Source organism: Stegostoma tigrinum, chromosome 25 (genome assembly GCF_030684315.1).
Source record: "Stegostoma tigrinum isolate sSteTig4 chromosome 25, sSteTig4.hap1, whole genome shotgun sequence".
NCBI lineage: Eukaryota > Metazoa > Chordata > Chondrichthyes > Orectolobiformes > Stegostomatidae > Stegostoma > Stegostoma tigrinum.
Window position 1 is genome coordinate 22,116,492 of NC_081378.1, and position 21,763 is coordinate 22,138,254.

General features: G+C 41.4%; 1 protein-coding gene across 6 annotated transcripts in view; it reads right to left on the reverse strand.

Moving 5' to 3' along the window:
* Positions 1-3,981, reverse strand: part of dennd6b (DENN/MADD domain containing 6B) — a 100,630-nt gene extending 96,649 nt beyond the window's left edge. For 5 of the 6 annotated variants that reach the window (XR_009447213.1, XM_059654540.1, XM_059654541.1 and 2 more), the window contains exons 1-2: positions 3,781-3,981; positions 774-812 (exon numbers count right to left, since the gene is read on the reverse strand). Coding sequence is in view for 4 of the 6 variants with exons in the window: in XM_059654540.1 (XP_059510523.1) it covers positions 774-812; positions 3,781-3,939 (198 nt within the window). In the remaining 2 variants the exon portion in view is untranslated. Of the gene's footprint in view, positions 1-773; positions 813-3,780 lie in introns of those variants that run through there. The other variant, XM_059654542.1, reaches the window with a different exon arrangement.
* Positions 3,982-21,763: the final 17,782 nt, after the last annotated feature.

The following is a 21,763-nucleotide window of genomic DNA, read 5'->3' on the forward strand; positions in this document are numbered from 1 at the left end:
CAAGGGAATATAGACATTTGACTATCACATGTTTATCAAGTTAAGATATCCCAGAGTACTGCACAGCCAATGAACTGTTGTTGAATATAACAATTGTTGTTTTGCGGGCAGAAATCATAATCAATTTGCCCAAAATCTGACGAACAGCATTGTAATGAAAGATCAATTATCTGGTACTCCTGGTATTGGCAAAGGGTGCACTCTAGGCCAAGACATCAGGAAAACTGCCTAATCTTCTTCCAAAAAAAAACCCAAGATCTTTTTCATCCAGCTGAACAGGATGATCTCATCAAAAAACACGATTAACATTTCAACATTTGCTCAGTACTGCAAAATGTATCAGCTGACATTGAGTTCAAGTCCAACAACGAAATCACTGTCACTAACTCAAACTGTTACTACTTGATCGGGAAGGCCCACAGTACCAATGAGCTCAAGGCACAAACCAACCTTTTACAGAAAAAGAGGGCACTTCATTCTCAACAAAAGTAAACTGACAGTGGTGTATTAAAGCTGACTGATTGTTCTTCCCACTAACTTCAGGTTTTCACCCCAAAAATGAAAACTGTTTTTGATATTTGAATGATGTGGCAGAAAATGTCAAGCTGGGATACTGCCCAAGAAAGGAACAATATCTATATTTTACAGCTTTTAGGCTTCAAGAGCACTTAGCAGCATATCATACAAATTCCATAAAGCAACATCATCCTTGTGCAGTGTTAGGTAACAAACAAGAAATTTTGATTAGCAATTCCACTGATTTAATATCTTACCTCCTTTTCTGTAAGTCGCACATCATGGGGATAAACAAGCTGAGGACCAAAATAAAAACAAAACACAAACAACTCAAATTGAAGAATTTATCTTTCGTTTAGGTTTTTAAAGTGTCCAAAATATTAAAAACATTTCTTTCCCCAAATAATTTGTCTCAAATCTTTACATTTATATTTGCAGCAAGTGCTAATGGAGGACTGGTTAATGCAATTCTAAATTATAGGCAATTTTTAAAATCCCATGTGCTCCTTTGTGTGGCACTTCTACAGAACGGCCTTTGAAAGTCTGTAAATGTACAACAGCTACTGATGAACCAAACTTATTGAGTGTGTTACTTTGAGAAAGCGGAATCAAGGAACACAACTCATGCTTGACTGCTGTAAATTTGCACGAAAGTGAATGAAACTCTAGACAAACTTATTTTAAAAGAAGGTGGGGTGGGGGTGGTGGAGGACTTACGCACGGACAAAAGTCAACACCGTCAACAAAATCTCAATCTGTACAGTTCGGCACTGTCTTGCAAATAATTGCAGCCTCTGTTTTTCCTTTTCCATGCACCAAATCATGGATCCACACCCACCCTTAAAATCCTATCACTACCTCAAATGATTTTTGGAGAGATAGCACTGATGGAATGTTTATTCTATAAACCATGCTATGCTGAAGAAAAAAACCATTACAGATCAATGGACACTCATTTTCTTGTAACATTCAGAATCTGGATTTAACAAAAACAAACAAACAAACAGAGTCACCTAATAGCATATGTGCCTACATGACAGGACAACACACAGCACAGGTAATAGACTGCAGTTAATGGTACATGAAATTTCTAACTTATTTAATATTATAAATGATAATTACAACAGCATTTGCATAGCTGGAACTGCATTAAAAGGCACATTGACATTTAAATTTGTTGTGGTGCCCACTTCAAATTACCATTAGATGATTAGCAAGTTACTGAACAGTGAAGAAATGGGGTAAATCAAACCCAAATAAACTGGGTAAGCAGCATTGTGCTTTTCCATAGTCAACCAGATTTTAAGATTTGAAATTAACATCACAAAGACATGAAAGAAGTGTAAGCTAATGTAGGTGAATGTATTGTCACATCAGACACGGGGGTGGGGGGGTAGAGAGAGCGAGAGCGAGCACGCGCAAGAGAGCGAGAGATATCTTGTGGGTGAATCTAAAAATACTGACTTTTTATGAGCTTCCTTTGAAGTATCTCATAGGAACTGAAAATTCACACACATTCATTTGACTTAAATACATCATCATAAACCTGAGCTGACAAGCTTAATTTAGTTTTGTGTTTGTAAATGTTTAGAATTTTGTTTTAAGATAAAAGAGCATGTCTACAACTAACGTTTGGCTGGTCTACAGTTTCTCTTATTGTATCTTTTAAAAGATATTCGCGAACTGGAAACATGCATTAAAGACTAGCACAACAAGGTCAGATTTTGAAAGAATAGCAGGTGGGAGATAAATGGGAGGAGAAGCCAACAATAAAAGGATAACATGTGAAAGTGGGACATGGGGGTGAGGAGGAGAAATAAGGAAAATATCCAAAAACCTTTCAAAACAATTAAAGACCAGTTAAGTGCAGAAATTGCTGAGTAAGAAACAGTTAGCAAAACAAGTCATAAGTGATGGAGTACACTTAACTCCAACATATCGGACAGCTTTTCCCACTGCATGAAGTGTGAGAATATGTCTTGTCGCTTGATAACAACAATAACTGACATTTATTGAGCAAGTCTAACACAAAAAATTCCTAAAGCCCCTCACATACATCAAAAGGAACAAAATTCAACTCCATTGACAGAAACAGTTTCAGTGTTAGGCTAGGCAAGGCCCTAAATAAAGTTTAAAGTGAGAATGAGAACTTTCTATTTGAAATTCATGGTTGGGGGTGGGGGAAAAGACTAAACATGCACAAGGGTCCATGAAAGTCAATATGCATTGGGGTGTCAAGTGAGTAGGAGTTAATGAGGTATATAATAGAAGTAGAGAGATAATGGGAACTGCAGATGCTGGAGAATTCCAAGATAATAAAATGTGAGGCTGGATGAACACACAGCAGGCCAAGCAGCATCTCAGGAGCACAAAAGCTGACGTTAGAAACGTCAGCTTTTGTGCTCCTGAGATGCTACTTGGCCCGTGTTCATCCAGCCTCACATTTTATTATCATATAATAGAAGTAGCAGGGTTTTGGTTAAGCCGAAGCTTTGAAAAGCTGGGAAAACAGTCAAGTCCGGAGATGACAAAGACGTGGATAAGGGCTTCAGCAGATGGACTGAAGTGGGATAGAAATGGGTAAAGCTATTGGATAACCATTGCCCATCTTTGCATTGGAAGATATGAAGAATCAGTTCAAGGCCAAAAAGACAATGAAATTGCAGATAGTGTAGGTAAATTACAGAGTGCGCCTGGGCAAGGAAATAACAGTGCAGAATTTTTTGTAGTGTTAAGTGCCTGTTAGAGGTGTCAAACCTGAGAAAATCATGGCTCAACCAGGACTGGATGCTGAGAAAGCCACCTGACAAGACAGAATCAAGTCGCCATAGTCCAGGGCAACCAAAGGGCTGTTCTTTCGTGACTAGGGGTCACCACTTCTAAGAGAGGGGCGAGGTCGAGAAGGTGGGCTCTTCACGGTGACCTTAACCGGTGCTGGAATTGAACGCGTGCTGTTGGGGTTCGCTCTGCATCGCAAACCAGCCATCCAACCAACTGAGCGTCAACGGAAGGAAGGATCAAATAGAAGTCACACCAAGGCAGAGCTGAGTATCAGCACAGCAGATGTTGGAACCTAGTCCGCTACATTCAAATCCAAAAGCGGGTCATATATAGAGGAGGCAAGGGCATTAGCAGCATCAATGCACGCACCATTTGTGGTACGTTTCCATTATTCTACCCTACATTTCACCGCCCTCCATTCCCAGTCGCTTGTTGCCAGCCTTCCCAGCCCGACCTCTGAGTATCGGTGAGCCTCCCCCTCACCTCGATCGCTTGTCCTAGCTCCAAGTCGAATGTCACCACACAAATACACTCGAGCCAAGCAGAGAAACGGTCCCAAGGGAGCGCGGGGCCAGAGTTGGGCCCCGAGACCGTAAAACGCTTCACAGTCCGGGCCCGGCCCCCTGCCTCCGCCAGTTCCATGACAACGACGCCGCGTTCTAAACCACACACGGCAGGAGAAGCTCAGAGAGCATGCGCACAACCCCTCAGGTCAGCCAGCCAGCGCTAACACATGCGCTGTTGGATGGAGTAAAATGAAACGTCGCGGGGGTTTTCCATAGAAAGTGTTAGTGCAACGTATGTACCGACATGAAGTTATTGTAGTTGAATTGATTTCCGTCTACATCAGACTGCTGTTTGCTCGATAGGTATAGATTTGAGTGCTGTAGGAAGGAGTAAGAGTCTCGGGTTACATTCTTTAAAAAAGGAACAATAAATAATTTCAAAAGAAATAAACTTGAATGTCCATGGAACTTGAACATCGATTTCCTGCCTACTAGCCTCATCCCACTCCCTGGACTGACCTATCCCCTCTCTACCCATACTGTCCGCTGCACCTATCTTTTCCTCTATCCACCTTCAGTCCACCTCCCCATCCCCCTTTTCTGATGAAGGGTCTAGGCCTGAAACGTCAGCTTTTGTGCTGCTTGGCCTGCTGTGTTCAACCAGCCCCACACTTTGTTATCTACCATCTGGTATTGATTGAGTTTGTGTAAAACATAAGGGTAAGGTTATTGATCAAGGATTGAGGTACTGCTGATTTGTCAAGTGGGTTGGATTCAAGGTCAGTGAGATTATGATTGTGATAGGGCCTGAGATAATAGTTGGATTTAGGGTTTAGTTCTATGACAGTCAGTAGTTAAGATTTTGGATTGGGGACATGATCCCAGTGCATGAAGAATTTTAGACAAGGCAGACAATTAATAGACACAAGTAAATGAGAACTGCATTTGATCTCATAGCCACTAAAAATACATGGTGACCAAGCTTGGAAAGTAAAAATTCCAGTCTACTTAAAATTTCAAAATGACAGACAAAAATGGAAAACACAAGGAGGGAAGGGGTGCAGTAGAATGCTAATGATTAAGAATGCCAATACAGAAATAGTGAGTAAGGATCCTGGTTTGGAAGAGCAGTAAGAAGAATTAGCATGGGTGAATATAATAAAAAAGAAAATATCAGTGAGACTAGGTTTGGCCCCAAAGAAAAAGTGTGACGCAAATCTTCTGATCAGAGCCCTTTCTGACCATGATCAAGTAGACAAAATACACACACGTTCCTGCAATTTTTCTTGCCAATCTTCTAATGGACAGTTCTGCAGAACTCAGTGCAGTAAATCACTGAAACATCCACAAACAGAATCTAAACAGAAGCCTCACTTCTTTTTTATGGCATTGATAGATGTATTATGGTAAGTACTCATTCACTAACACACTGAAAGGTTCTTTGATATTTAACAGGCTTCTCACTGAATGGTTGAATGTGTAAATGTGTAAGTAGAGAAGATGAAGTGATTGGATAGCAGCTGTTCAGATCATTGATCAGTATGGTGATTGAGAATGAAGTGGGTGATCAGGAGTTAGGAGGGATTGTTGGTTTGGTTCAGGGGAGGAGTCAAGGTTAAGGGGAATTGAGAGGTTCATTGGTGAGGATCCGTTGTATAACAACCCCAGGGGTTATACTGTGGTATCTCAGTTGTAACTGAGAAGGCAGTTCAATGGTCACTATGGCAGTTGTTTTGACATGTCTGATGTGTTGCACCTTGATTCTCTTCTTCCAGATACTTTTATTTGCTTGTAGAAGGCACATGATGACTCGTTCCCATTTATAAAGCTGTTTGACTTATCAATTAGGGATAGGCAACAAATGCTGGTTTGCCAGGTATGTCCATGTTCTTTATTTAATTAAATTTATAAAACAATTAAAGTCATAGCTTACAGCAACTGGGATGAGGAAAAAATCTGGCTATCTTCAGGCTTGAGTTGCTTTTTGCTGCAGAGCAAAATAGCACCGTCTCCTCCAGAGACTCGATAGTTTCTGACAAAATATTTGAGTTTGAGTCTGATTTATTTATAGCTGGTACTATAAAAGTGCATCAGGATAGCAAAACAGAGAACAGAATATAGTATTACAGCCACAGAGAAGGAAGTCAAAATTAACATTTGAGAGCTGTAAACATCTGATAATAGAGGGGATCAAGCTGTTTTTGGATCTGTTTGTATGTGTATTCAAACTTTTTTTTCTCTTTTGCCTGACAGAAGAAGATGGAAGAAAGTATAACTAGAGTGGGAGGCCTGTTTGATTATGTTGGTTGCTCTCCCAAGGCAGCAGGAAGTATAGATGGAGTCAGTGAATGGGAGCAACAACAAAATTGCTGGAGAGGCTCAGCAGGCCTGGCAGCATCTGTGAACGAAAAAACAGAGTTAACGTTTCAGATCCAGTGACCCTTCCTCAGAACTGATAGTGGCTGGGAAGAAGTCACTCGATATGCAGAAAATAGGGAGGTGGGTAGGGTAGGACCCTAAGAGAGAGAAACACAGTTGGACAGACAAAAGAGTTGCTAACGATCAGGCTGGGAGGGTGAATAGTTATTAATGGGAACAAAAACAAAGTTGCTGGAAAAGCTCAGCAGGTCTGGCAATATCTGTGAAGGAGAAAACAAAGTTAATGTTTTGGGTCCAGTGATCCTTCCTCAGAACTGATGGTGGCTGGGAAAATGGCATTTTATATGCAGAAATCTATGTTATGCTCACAAAAAAGATCCTGAACTACTTGTTGCCTGCCACTTTAACGTGCGGGTTAGGGGAATGGGACATGGAAAGAGTTTAGGCCCTAAAATTATTGAACTCAATATTGAGTCTGTAGGGTCCTCAAGCGGAAAATGAGGTGTTGTTCCTGCAGCTTGCAATGGGCTTCACTGGAACACTGTAGCAAGCCAGAGACAGAGATGTTGGCCATGAGGGTGGTGCATTAAAGTGGCAGGCAACAGGTAGTTCAGGGTCCTTTTTGCGAGCAGAACGTAGATGTTCTATGAAGCGGTCACCAAGTCTAAACTCTGTTTCCCCAATGTAGAGGAGGTGAATGGGAGATTGGTTTTTATGCTGGACTGGGCTGTGTTCCTGACTGTCTGTACAACTCCAAGCTATTCAGGTATCTGGGAGCCCATCACATAGTTTTTGGCAGACAGGTGGCATTTGTCATCAATAATTGATCACTAGTTCATAGACTAATCAGCTACTTGTTGCCAGTCAAAGTTCTATTCGTATGCTCCCTTGGCTTCGGCTCATCTGAAAACTAGACTTTCACTACTGCCTCCACAAGCAGTTGTGTGAAGAGTACTAGAATGAGTTTTAGGTTACTTGCTCTTTAAAAAGTGCAGGAATCCTTCATTTTTACAACAATCTTTTCCCATTTTAGACCATATTCAAAAGTACAGAAAAATAAAAAGATCCAGTCTTTACAGGGTCTGACTATATTTCTTTGGGATGAGTGAAGCACAGTGCCAACACAATCTTCATATGCCCTGGGACATTGTGACAGAACTATGCTAGGTGCCAGAGTGGCACCTGAGGGTTGCAGGACTGGGAGACTATCCTTTTCTAGTGGCTGTGAAGATGAGACCTACTTTGAACCTCTACGTGACTGACTATTTCCAGAGTTCAATGGGTAACCTATATGAGATCTCTCAGTCATGCACCCACAAATGCATCAGGATAGAGTTCATCTGTGCAGGTCATACTGGTTCATTTTGGTACACCATGACAAGATCAATGCTGCAGCATTGGACGTTAGGATTTAGGAACATAACTGACTTCCCCCGGTGCAGGTCGACATTAACAGCACACGTGTGGCACTGAGAGGATCAAACGAGAAAACTGCAGAATTAATCAACAGGGAAGGGTTCCTTTGATTATTGTTCAGATGATATCTGTACCCTCTGTTGTGCCTTCCTGGAGGTATATGCTCACTACCTTGGCTGCTCCCATGACTCCTACATTCTGGAGAATTCCTGCATACCCGGTACATTTGAGGGTCCAGATGACTTACAAAATTTGTGGCTCGTGGACCAAGGGTTCCCACTGTGCCTATGGATCATGACAACAATGCACAAAAACTTTATTATCTTGGATTCTCCAGCATCTGCAGTTCCCGTTATCTCTGGAATTTATACTGCCTGGTTCACGATGGTGAGTAGTGCCATTTCCGCTTTTGATTTGTATGAGTTTGTACATAGGATCCAATTGTATATGTTTGTTGATAGCATTACAGGTTGAGAACCTTCCTCGAGTAATTCCTATGTGTGTCTATGTTTGGCTTGGGCGACTATGGTTACATTCCCAGTTAAACTGATGGCCTTCATTGTCTGAACGTATTGAAATTAAGAAAAGTTTGTAGTGTCATTTTGCTGCTAGCTGATGTTCGTGTATTCTGATGGCTAGTTTCCTTCCTGTCTGTCCGATGTAATGTTTGACAGTTGTTGCATGGTATTTTGTAAACCATATTGGTTCTGCATGTTGTAGGAGTGGGGTCTTTAATCCTTGTGTTTGTCAGAGAGTGGCTGTAGGCTTGTGGGCTACAAACATAGACACGCACAGGAAACACAGAATTGGACCTCATATACAAACCCATACAGATCAAATCCTGAAAATGACACTACTCACCATAACGGACCGGATGGTATAAATTGCAAGTGGAGTAGACCAATGTCGTTTCATCGGAGGCCTCATGGAAGATGTTACCTCGCATGGTGACCGAACACCTGAACAAAAACAAGGGTATGTTTGGCTGAGGGACTTGAAGCTGTTTTCATTAGAGAGAAGGTGGTTGAGAGGTGACTTAATTGAAACATAAAATAATCAGAGGGTTACATAGGGTGGATAGGAGGAGCCTTTTTCCTAGGATGGTGACAGCGAGCACGAGGGGGCATAGCTTTAAATTGAGGGGTGAAAGATATAGGACAGATGTCAGAGGTAGTTTCTTTACTCAGAGTAGTAAGGGAATGGAACGCTTTGCCTGTAAACGGTAGTAGATTCACCAACTTTAGGTACATTTAAGTTGTCATTGGATAAGCACATGGACATACATGGAATAGTGTAGGTTAGATGGGCCTGAGATCGGTATGACAGGTCGGCACAACATCGAGGGCCGAAGGGCTTGTACTGTGCTGTAATGTTCTAGGTTCTAGGTTCTTCACCAGGACCATGTTGGAGCAGGCAATCAGGATGCTGAAGATATGGTTCTGCTGCTTGGACCAGTCTGAGAGTTGGTAGGGTGCTCCAGTATAGTCTGAACAGCGTGTGCTACATTATGTTGCCATGCTGTATTCTGCACAATTGGAGCAGGCAATGAGGTGACAAGCTGGATGCTGAAGGACTCTGGGTGGACAGGAGCAGTTCTCCAAGGAGGAGGATTAGAATGAGAATATTGGTGGGAAGCCAATAGCTGTCTTTGTCCTTGTCCATTGCAGAGCTGAGCTGTATTGGTTTAAAGAAGCTTAATGGGACCTCCTTAACGTCCACCTCCAATAGATAAGAGCTGGCTGCAGCAAACAATCATTGTCCATTAGATTGTATTTGGTCATTGTGACAGCATTTGGTTTACACTGTGGGGTGAATATCAGGCTCTATTCGTTTGGTTTGTGTTCCTTTTGCTTGTCTGTATGTGATGTTCCCATACTGGTAACACAGTGGCTCAGTGTTAGCAATGCTGCTTCAGTGTGCCAGGGTGTCAGTTCAATTCCAACCTCTGGTGACTGTATGTGTGGAGTTTGCACATTCTCCTCATGTCTGTGTGGGTTTCCTCTGGGTGCTTTGGTTTCATCCCTCAGCCAAAGATATGCAAGTCAAGTGGATTGGCCATGCTAAATTGCCCATAGTGTCCGGAGAGGTGCAGACTAGTTGGATTAGCCGTGGGAAATGCAGGGTGATGGGGAAACTGTAGGGGAGTGGGTCTGGATGGGATGCTCTTCGGTGGAGAGAGATAATGGGAACTGCGGATGCTGGAGAATTCCAAGATAATAAAATGTGAGGCTGGATGAGCACAGCAGGCCAAGCAGCATCTCAGGAGCACAAAAGCTGACGTTTCGGGCCTAGACCCTTCATCAGAGAGGGGGATGGGGAGAGGGAACTGAAATAAATAGGGAGAGAGGGGGAGGCGGACCGAAGATGGAGAGTAAAGAAGATAGGTGGAGAGAGTATAGGTGGGGAGGTAGGGAGGGGATAGGTCAGTCCAGGGAAGACGGACAGGTCAAGGAGGTGGGATGAGGTTAGTAGGTAGATGGGGGTGCGGCTTGGGGTGGGAGGAAGGGATGGGTGAGAGGAAGAACCGGTTAGGGAGGCAGAGACAGGTTGGACTGGTTTTGGGATGCAGTGGGTGGGGGGGAAGAGCTGGGCTGGTTGTGTGGTGCATTGGGGGGAGGGGACGAACTGGGCTGGTTTAGGGATGCAGTAGGGGAAGGGGAGATTTTGAAACTGGTGAAGTCCACATTGATACCATTAGGCTGCAGGGTTCCCAGGCGGAATATGAGTTGCTCTTCGGTGGAGTAGTGTTTACTTGATGGACCAAATGGCCTACTTCCACATTGTAGGAATTCTATGATATTGACAATGGCGAAATGAGGTTCAACAATGGGCCTAAGTAGCGGTGATTTGGAGAGGGTGTTCAGATAGGTTGTTACCCCAGTTAGGTGAAGTGTGTATTGTAGCAATGACCATGGTGAGTGAATGAGTTTGTATGTGTAAGAGAATGTCATCCATGTGGGCTAGCTATGTGCCGTGGGCTTTGTAGCTGCTGTGACGTGTTATTGCCAGTGAGGGGCAATGTAGGATTGCCAACACTTGTCCAGGTGCACAGTAGCCTTTCAAAGATGGCATGAGCATTAGGTTTTCCTATCTTTCAGCAGATATCCGTGAGTGGCAAGTTGTCCTGGGAGCAGTGCATGATAAGATGAGCTGGAATCAGACATAACAGATGCCAAAGCAGTCAGGTAAGTCTTAAAGGAGGGGAATTTGGTCAGATATGGCAAGAAAACATAGAAAGCCTCAAGGCAAAAATCTCTCCATAAAACCTGACACACTTTTTGCACTTAGCCAAAAATGTAAGATTCAGCCCATCATGTTTTAGATGATAAGAAACTATGAATTATTTGTGTTCAAATGGAATTGGGTGAATTTGAATGTGAGCAGTGATGTTCACCAAACAAATACATTTTAACTTAACAGAAATTTGTTTTCAAAAAGAGGGTGTTGAATTCTTTCTAAGCATCTCAGTTTAGACATGTGCCCATATTGGCTTGCAGGAGCAGAGGAACCTACATGTATATACACACCTAAATGTTAAATTCTTAAATCTATGTCTCCGTGGTCATTGATCCCTCCACAATGGGGAAAAATTCCTTCCTGTCTACCTTGTCTTGCCCTCATAATTTTATACATCTCAATCGTGTCCCTCCTTAATCTGTTTTGCTCCAAGGAAAATAATCCCAGCCTATCCAATCTCTCTTAATAAGTAAAACTCTCCAGCCGAGGCAACATGCTGATAAATCCCACTTGCACCTTCTCCAGTGCAATCACGTCCCTCCTATAATGTGGATTTCAGAATAACAGACAATACTCTAGCTGTGGCCTCACCAACATTTTATACAGTTCCAATGTCGCTTGCCTTTCCTGATAAACGCAAGAATCCTGATGCCTTCTTAACCACATTATCTCACTGACCTGTTATTGTCAGGTACTGGTGGACATGCACACCAACGTCCCTCTGATCCTCAGTGCTACTTGTTGTGACCATTCGTCACATAATCCCTTGCCTTGTTTGTCCTGGCCAAGTGCATCATCTCACACTTATTCTGACTGAATTCCATTTGCCACTCAAACACTAATCTGACCAGCCATTTATATGGTCCTGTGATCTTAAGATTATCCTTCTCATTACTTACCAACCACCAAGTTTCATAAGGTTAGGTATGTTCAAGTTGGGTATAAGATTGAGGATGATGTTTGGGTTAGACTTAGCATAATGTAACAAAACGAAAGAACTGCAGATACTGAAAATCTCAAACAAAGACAGAAATTACTGAAGGAACTCAACAGATCTACAAGTATTTGCAGAGAGAAAGCAGAGTTAATATTTTGGGTCCAGTGACCCTTTTTCAGACTGTTCTTAAATTAACTGAAGGTGCATGGTGATGTTCCCATGTAGCTGCTACCATTGTCCTTCTATGTGGTTATGGAAGATACTGTCTCAGGAGCCTTGGTGAATATACGTTTCTGACTGAGCATTAGGTTTAGCAGCGAGTTTGGGATGCCTGAGCAGCAAGCTTAGGGTTGCAGTTATGAGGGTCATACAGCACAAAAGTAGACTCTTCAGTCCAAATCGTTCATGCTGACCAGGTATGCTAAACCGAACTAGTGCCATTTGTCTGTGTGTGGCCCTTATCCATGTAAACATTTCCTATTCACATACCTTTCCAATTTGCTATTCAAGTATCTTCTAAACGTTGTAATTTTACTAACCTCCACCACTTCCTGTGGCAGTTCATTCCATGCATGCACCACCCTCTATATGAAAAAGTTGCCCCTCAGGTCCCTTTTAAACCTTCCCCCTCTCAACTTAAACCTATGCCCTCTAGCTTTGGACTCCCTTACCCTTGGAAAAAGACCTTGACTATTCGCCTTATCTTTACCCCTCATGATTTTATAAACCTCTATAAGGGTCACTCCTCAGCTTCAAACATTCCAGGGAAAAAGTCCCAGCTATCCAGCCTGTCCTTATAAGTCAAATCCTTCAGCTCCAGCAACATCCTTGTAAATTTTTTCTTTACCCTTTTTAGTTGAACAATATCATCCTATAACAGGGCAACCAGAACTGCATGCAGCATTATAAAAGTGGCCTCACCAACGTATTGCATAGATGCAACATGACATCCCAACTCCTGAATGCAATGCTCTAACCAACGAAGACAAGTATGCCATAAGTCTTCTTCACCACCCTGTGAAGTCACTTTCAAGGAACTCTAAACCTCCACCCTCAAGTGGACCTGCAGAATGGTGCAGCCCTGAGCTAGGGTGATTTGATGCAGTTGGAGAGAGAGGTTGAGTGTATGTGTGTGTGATGATGCATGACACTGAAGGTGGATCTCAGGATATGGCAAGAACAACTGGCTTTGGAACATTCAACATCATGAAGATACCCAGATCGTGGGTGGATTCAAGTTTCAATCTTCATTCTTTGAGTTGGAATCCAAAGGTGAGTCTGAGCCAGAGGCAGTCACTGAGGAATGCGATGTGACTGTGGAAACAAGCTTTAGCAAATACCTGCTCAAATACCAGACGTGACAGTGAAATTAATCTTGATGGACAAGAAAAAAAATTGAAACGGAAATCCCATCAGAGAGGGGAGTGTTAACTCTGATTTTTATCCACAGCCAGATCTGCTGAGCTATTGCAGCAATTTCTGTTTTTGTGTCTGATTTATAGCATGTGCAGTTTTTTTGGTTTTTACTAGAGTAGGGCAGTGTTTCCCAAATATTTCCCCCAGACTAAGGGACAGAAAATGGAAAAATAAATTCCCAAATACACAAATCTGGCTGTCCATTTCCCGACTTGTTTCTATCACCAATTGTCCACTGCATTCTCTAGAGAGCATATTGGACACCAATCTAAAGCATGTCCAATAAATACAACATTCAAGTTCCGGGGGAAGCAAGAACCTTTAGACATTTTAGGCCTGTTTTTATTGCCTACTGACATCTGGCTTTCATGAGTCTCTTCATCAACTGACAGTTTTTTTTTCCCACCCCAGTTCACTTTGCTATCATTTGTGGACTTTGCAATTGGAAGCTAATGTGTTTGGGAAAGAAGAAGGATCTGTTACTGTCATGGAGGAATTCTGCAACATGGCACGTGGAGAACAACTTGGGTAAATGTGAACTTGTCCATTTTCACAGGATGAATTAAAACCAATATATTGTTTAAATAAAGAGAAATTGCAAGACATGGGGCTGTCATTCATGAATCATAGAAAGTTGGTATGCAGGTACAACAAATGATGAAGAAGGCAAGTGGAATGTTGAGATAGTAAGAACTGCCGATGCTGGAGTCAGAGATAACACAGTGTGGAGCTGGAGGAGCACAGTGTGCCAGGCAGCATCAGAGCAGCAGGAAAGTTTTGGGTTGGGACCCTTCTTCAGAAAATCAACAAATTCCTTCAGGAATGTTGATATTTATTGCAAGGGAAATGGAATATAAAAGAAGGGAAGTTTTACTGAAGCTGTACAGGGCATTAGTGAAATTGTATTCGGAATACTGAGTCTAGTTTTGACCTTCATTTTTTGAGAAAAATACAATTACTGTAGAAGCTGTTTTGAGCAGATTCAGTCAAATCATTCCGAAGATGAAAGAAGGGCTTGTCTTATGAAAAAAGGGTTGATCAGATTAGGCATATATCTGTTGGAGTTTAGAAAAATGACAATTGATATTATTAAACATATAGGGACTAGATAGAATGGATACCAGAAGGATTTTTCCTTTTCTGGGAAGATTAAAACTTGAGGACATAGTTTAAAAATAAAAGTTCTCCCTTTCAAGACAGTGAAAAGGAGAATTTTTTTTCTCTCAATGTGTCATTAGAGTGTGAAAGAGCATGCCAAATCCTAACCACTCACTGTGTGAATAAGGTTTTTCTCACATCGCACTACTTCTCTTGCACATTACTTTAAGTATGTGCCTTCTCATTCAAGTTCCTTTTAAAAGCAAGAAAAGTTTCTCCCTATCTATTCTGTCCAGACCCATCATGATTTTGAAAAATTTTACCAGATCTCTTCTAAATCTTTTTCTCTCGAAGGAAAATAGTCCTAATTTCTCCAAACTGTCTTCATAACTGAAATTTCTCATCCCTGGAACTAGTCTGAAAACTCCTTCTTCATTCTCTCCAGTGCATTTACGTCCTTCCTGTACTTTGGTACCCAAAATTGTACACAGTACTCTAGCTGAGGTCTAACTAGTGGCTTATGCAAGTTCAGCATAACATTCTTGCTCGAGTAAACTATGCACCTATTAATTATGTTCAGGATACTGTATGCTTAATTAACTTTAATGAGTTATGCACATATACATCAAGGTCTCTCTGGTCTTGTGCATCCTTTCAAATAGTGCCTGCTTCCTTTATACTGTCTCTCCATGTTCTTTCAACCAAAGTGTAACCTCTGACTCAATTGAATTGAACTTCATCTAATAATTATCTGCCCAGTCCACCAACTTGTCAAAGTCCTTTTGAAGTTCAGTGCTGTTCTCCTTTCAGTTTTTGTGTCATTCACAAATGTTGAAATTGTTCCTCGTACACCAAGGTCTCAATCATTAATATGTTTCAGGTAGACAAAGGGTTTAATACAAACCCCAGGAAACTCCAATACAAAACCTTCCTTCAGCCCACAAAATATCCAGTTACCTTCACTATCATCCCTTTTATTGCATGAACTTTAAATTTGCTCACAAGTCCATTGTGGAGAACTGAATAAAATGCCTTTTGGAAATCCATGCACACCACACGAAAAACATGACCTTCATCAACCTTCTCTGTTACAACTGACCGAGGCAGGAGGAATGTACCTTTGCTCTAGTCCCGCTACTTCACAGGTCTTAACATAAAAAAACTTCTTCCACTTACCAAGATGATCAATTAAATACCTTACCTGTATCAGGTTTTTTTTTAGGAAGAAGACTCTATTAACTAGATTTATGGGCTCATTATCAAAACAAACCTTGTTCAATAAAAATGAAATATTTGGTTAATATACACTCACAATTGAAGTATCTAAATATAAATGCCAATCCTCCTAAATATCCCCAAAACTTCAGGAAAAGAGAGAAAAAAATAGACTTATCTGCAAAGTTTGATATTATGAACATTTTGGCCAATGGGTTAATCCTTGAAAAAAATGAATACATAGCACGTTCTGTAATCTGTTGCTTCACTATTCTGATATGTATGATTGAATCACAAATCGCTGATGGTTTAGTATGAAGCCTTTCAAAAGAACAAATAGGTTTCGTCCTGAACAGATAGAAAGGGTTTTCTTTTCAGAAATTCTGAAGAAGGGTCACTGGACCTAAAATATTGCTTTTTTTTCTCCAAAGATGCTGCCAAACATGCTGAGTTCCTCCAGCACTTTCTGTTTTTGTTTGTTACATATAAAGCATATTTATTTGTGACCTTGAAAAAAACTGCTGCACATTCATTAAATAAAATTTTCTCAACCATCCATACTGGATTTCCTTAATGGACCCACATTTTTCCATGCAAGTATTAATTCTATTCTGAATTATTATTTCTGTAAGTTTTTCTACCAATGACAGGTCTGTAATTGTTGGGCTTATCTTTACATTTTTTTTAAATAGTGTCTAATATTTGCTATTCTCCAGCCTCTGGTGCCACCCATGAGTCAAAGGGTGACTGAAAAAGAATGGCAACTGCCTCCAACATTTAACTTTGGATTTATGAAGAAATTACATCAACTATTGTGATGTTCCAATAGAGAGATGGGGATAAGAATGTGATATTAAATAATAAATGAATAAGCCCTATGTAAACAGTCAAACTTGTAATTTTGTGGAATAATAGCTTTTGTTTATCTTTGTTTACTTTGGTGATATGCCAAGAATATTTTAATTATGCAGGGGATATATTTAAGATACTTGTGTAATGAATTGAGCATCCATGTCTGCAGTTTATTACTCCAATGTGAGGCATGAAGGAGCATTCCTGAAATTGCAGTGCAAAGCTTGAACTGTATTCTTTGATAAAGCATTAGTGCAAAACAAACCGGCACTGAAGCCACAAAAGTATGGCTTGTGTTTCTTCTAAAATGTCTATGACTGTGAATCCAAGGACCAAATGCCATCTGTCGATAATGTTCCTTAGCAACAGAATTGGTAAACCTTCACAATTGGTTACAGAAATTTTGAATCACTGAGAAAACCTTGACAACCCTGTTAGACAGATGTATGCTGCACAAATGATTCATCTTTCCAAAGATAAAGAAAATTGTTCTTATAGAAGCAACAGTTCTCACTTCCTTGCTATACATATATGCAAATTATCTGCTATGACATTTGTAACCCAGAGAAGCTAGGAGCAAGATGGTACTGTGACCTTCTATTGTCACATTTAATGTAAGAGTTGTGTCTGATCCAATGTTGAAAACAGATAATTATGCAGCAGATGGTACAGCTTTTGGCAACTATGATCATGAGTACAAGTCTCTTCTAAAATATCCATGATTTTTTTTCTAATGTCAGATTCCAATGATAATGGCTTGAACAGTCAAATGGCCTACTCCTGCACCTAATTTGTATGTTGATTTATCCATGTGATGAGCAGGTTCCAGGTTAGCAATAGGAGTTGCCAAGGTGCTTGGCCAGAGCTGCACTTGCATTTATTGGGCCCTTAAAAACTTATCTTCCTCAATTGTGTACTTAATTTGGAACTCATGATGGAATATCCATCTGTATCTCCTTTAAGGTTCATCACTGAAGCCAACAATAAACAAAAATAATCCAATCTCGAAGTGACAGGATGAAAAAAAAATCAGAAAGGAAAATCTAATTCTGTAGTAGATTTTTTTTCTCTTCATGGGATGAAGTAATTGCTGATTTGTTGTTCATCCCTGAAAGTTCTTCAAACCAAGTAATTTGCTAGGCCATTAGGAATCTGCCACATTGCTGTGTGTCGAGAGTCACATGTAGTCTAAGAATAAGAGATTCCCACCCCAAAAGGGTTTTTGTAAATCTGGTTTTTTTTCTTAAGGATCATAGTTACCACCATTACAACTTTATATTTCAGAATTACTTACTGAATTTAAATTTCATTAGTTGTGATTATCAACAATCAAGTGCAGCTGTGATATGTAAGGTTTGCATAGGATGGAATTCAGTATCATTTTTCAATATAAAAATAAATAAAATTCAAGTTGCATGGTGCACAAATACTCAAGACCACTCCAAATCATCATAAGATAACCATTTGTAATGGTTGGTGAGTACCAATGGTGGCAAATTGTCTCTTATGATGAAAACTTTCCATCACATAATTTACTTCTTTGCCATGATAGCAACGAGCAATCATGATAGATTGATCAGTTTTAATCAAACTCTTAAGTAACTATCTGTGCCCTTAACTCTAATTACCTCCAAGTGCCTCTCTCCTTTCTTTGACAACACTCTTGGTCACCTGTCCTAGTATTTCCTTCAGTGATTTGGTGTCAGTTTTTGTCCAATATAGCTCCAGAGATCTACATCATAGAATCTCTACAGTATGGAAACAGGCCGTTCAGCCCAACAAGTTCACACTAACACTCAGAGCATCCCACCCAGATCAATTCCCCCTATAACCCACCTAATCTACACATCCCTGAACACTATGGGCAATTTAGCATGGCTAATCCACCTAGTCTACACAGCTTTGGATTATGGAAGGAAACCGGAGCACTCAGAGGAAACCCACGCAGACACAGGGATGAATGTGCAAACTCCACACAGACAGTCTCCCAGGGATGGAATCAAACCCAGCTACCTAGTCCTGTGAGGCAGCACTGAGCCACCATGCCGCCCCAAACATTGGAATGTTTGTTGAAAGCTTTTCATAATTGGCACCAAAGGATAGCGATTATTTGTTTAACCAAGATTTTATGCACATGCATTTTTATAGTGGGCAGGCTTCCATTTTTATCAATGGTATCTTCCTTGTAGGTTTCTGCTTGCAGATGACACAACATTGAGCTTATCCATTCTCTCTTATTAGCTTGAATAAAAGAGAATTTTTTTCCCCATAGTTCCTCTATGTCTGCTTTTTAGTTGCCTCTTTATGGTAATATTTGTCATGTATGTCAGTATTGCATTAACATTTGAATATATTTGTTTCCCATGGAGCCAGAGGAAATGGTACATGAAGTGTAATTAAGAAATATAAAAATAGTTTTAATCTTCAGTTTCACTTTCCAATAAATTATATCATTTTGGCCAAATTCCAGGTAACACTTGAGCAAATGAATGACTGTTCTGCCACCAATGGTTTTTGTTTTTATTTAATCTCCCAGTCTGCTTTTCATCCCAGAGCATTTTTAAATCAAGATTGGAAATGTACCAAAATGGTTACATGAGATGTATTGGTACTTATATTTAGGTCAGTAATACTATTCATACCAAAAGCTAAATAAAACATAACAGAATTCATCTGTAATAATTATGCCTTTCTCGGAAATAAACCTACAGTATACGATAATAAAATTATTTTTTGCAAAGCATTTTCTGGCAAGAATTACAACATATAATGCAAGTGTGAGCTGGTGACAACTGAATGCTGGTTTATGTGACTCCAGACTCTCTCAATGATGGATGGAAATATAAATGGAAAGCAGCACCCTTTTTTCTCTCCAATTTTCTTGCTTCACTCATCTTGTGAAGATATTCACCACCAATAATAAATCTAAATGATGGCAAAGAGATTATTAAGATTTAAACATGGAATGGATCTCAAATCTAACATCATTTGAGCCATGTTGGGATCCATCATAAAGGGTTGAGACATTCGATTGGCAAATGCATCTGGGAGCCAAATTTAAACTTACCAGTTACTAAACGGGTTTTCCAGAGCTCAGGAAATGTAGCAGCGTTGTGAAAATGTGAGCCACTGTGTACAGAAGATGTGCTTTCTTTTATATAGCAATCATTTAGGTTAGAGGAACATAAATGCACTCACCAGCTGTTTGTGGATGTGTTCCTTCAGCCTGTCCTGCTGAGTATGGCCTACCTTTCCATTTATAACAATAACTACATTCTCACCACAAACCCCAGTCTAGAAGAGTCTTGTGGCACAGTGGTGGCCTCCTTAGTTCTAAGCCAGAAGGTTTGGGTTCAAGTCCCACCTGCTCCAGAGATGTAGCCAGATGTGGGGCACTTACGAGGATGTCGCCTGGCTAGAGAGTTTTAGTTATGAGGAGAAGTTGGACAGACAGGGGTTGTTTTCCCTGGAACAGAGCAGATTGAGGGGGGACATGATTAAGCTTTATAAAATTGAGGGCTCTCGATCGGGAGGACAGGAAGGAACTTTTCCCCTTGGTTGCGGGATCAGTGGCCAGGGTCATAGATTCATGGTAAAGAGCAGGAGGTTTAGCGATATGTGAGAAAAATTGTTTTCACTCAGAGGTTGATGGGAATCTGGAACTCCGTGCCTGCAAGGTTGTTAGAAGCAGAAACCCTCATAACATTTAAGAAGTATTTAGAGGTATATTTGCAGTGCCAAGGTATAAAGGCTATTGACCAAGTGCTGAAAAATGGGATTAGAATAGTAAAGTGTTTGTTTTTGATAGGTGCTGATGGGATGGGCTGAAGGGCCTTTTCCTGTCTTATAGATCTCTATAACTGTGTGATTCTGTGACTCTATAACTCCCTCCCTTGTGATTAGCAAGTGTCCAGTCATGGCCTCATGGTGCTGATTTATACATCCACCAGGCAATCTAAAGGTGAATTTGGTGAGTTGCTAATTAGCAAATGGAAGAAAAAAATCACAATGAGGACCTGTATTAAACTTGTCAGGATTCTGTAATATCAACTTTTCTGCATTTCTCAGCACTGCTATTTACCACCCAGTAATCTTCACAGCCATTGATTCCCTTAGTGGAGCATGATTGCATTAATGTGTTTGTCAGCGTTGTCCTACGTTAGTATGTCATATGGAAATCATCTATGGCAAGTGTTGATAATACAAGCTCAATCCTGGATTGGTAGCCACATAGGCACTAGCTATACCTATACCAATTCCCCACAGCCAGTAGCTCCACAGTAAACACCAGCCCCCAGCCCTGCCAGGTCTTCACCGTTCCTCCAGATCTCCCCCTCACTGAGGACGAATGGCCAGTCCTCAGTAAAGGACTCACTTTTATCCCATCCACCCAAACATCAATGAATACTGCTCACGCCTGGATATTAAACAGTTTTTCTGCCGCCTCCACCTCCGCGCTTACTTCTCTAATCGTGAGCCTAATGCCCCCTCTACTGACCACTTCTCCTGCCTGCAACACACCCCTTCCTCCTGGACACCACCCCAAGGCCTCCTACCCACCCTTGACCTCTTCATCTCTAACTGTTGTCGTGACTTCAATCGCCTCAACCTCTCCACTCCCCTATAGACGTCCAGCCCTCCGCTCCCTTCGCTCCAACTCTAACCTCACTATAAAACCCGCAGACAAGGGAGGCGCAGTTGTGGTATGGTGCACTGACCTCTACATTGCCGAGGCCAGGCACCAACTCTCTGACAACTTCTCCTGCTGCCCCCTTGATAATGACCCCACCCCTGACCACCAAAACTTCATTTCCCAGACCAACCATAACCTCATCACCTCAGGTGACCTCCCACCCACAGCTTCCAACCACATTGTCCTCCAAACCTGCACCGGCCGTTTCTGTCTCCTTCCCAAAACCTATAAACCCGACTGCCTTGGTCAACCCATTGCCTCTGTATGCTCCTGCCGCACCGAACTTATCTCCACTTATCTCGACTCCATTTTCTCCCCCCCTGGTCCAGGAACTCCCCACCTATGTCTGTGAAACCACCCACACCATCCACCTCATCCAAAACTTCCAATTCCCTGGTCCTCAACACCTCAACACCTCATCTTTACCATGTACTTGCATTCCTCCACTTCTTGTCCCGCAGGCTCGACCGGTCCCCCTCCACCAACACCCTTATCCCCTTAACCAAACTCCTCCTTACCCTTAACAACTTCTCCTTCAACACCTCCCATTTCCTACATACTAACTGGGCGGCCACGGGTACCCACACAGGCCTAAGCTATGCCTGCCTCTTTGTAGGATACGTGAAACAGACCCTTTTCCACAGCTACAGTGGCCCCAACCCCCACCTCTTCCTCCAGTATATTGATGATTGTGTTGGCGCCATCATGTGCTCCCAC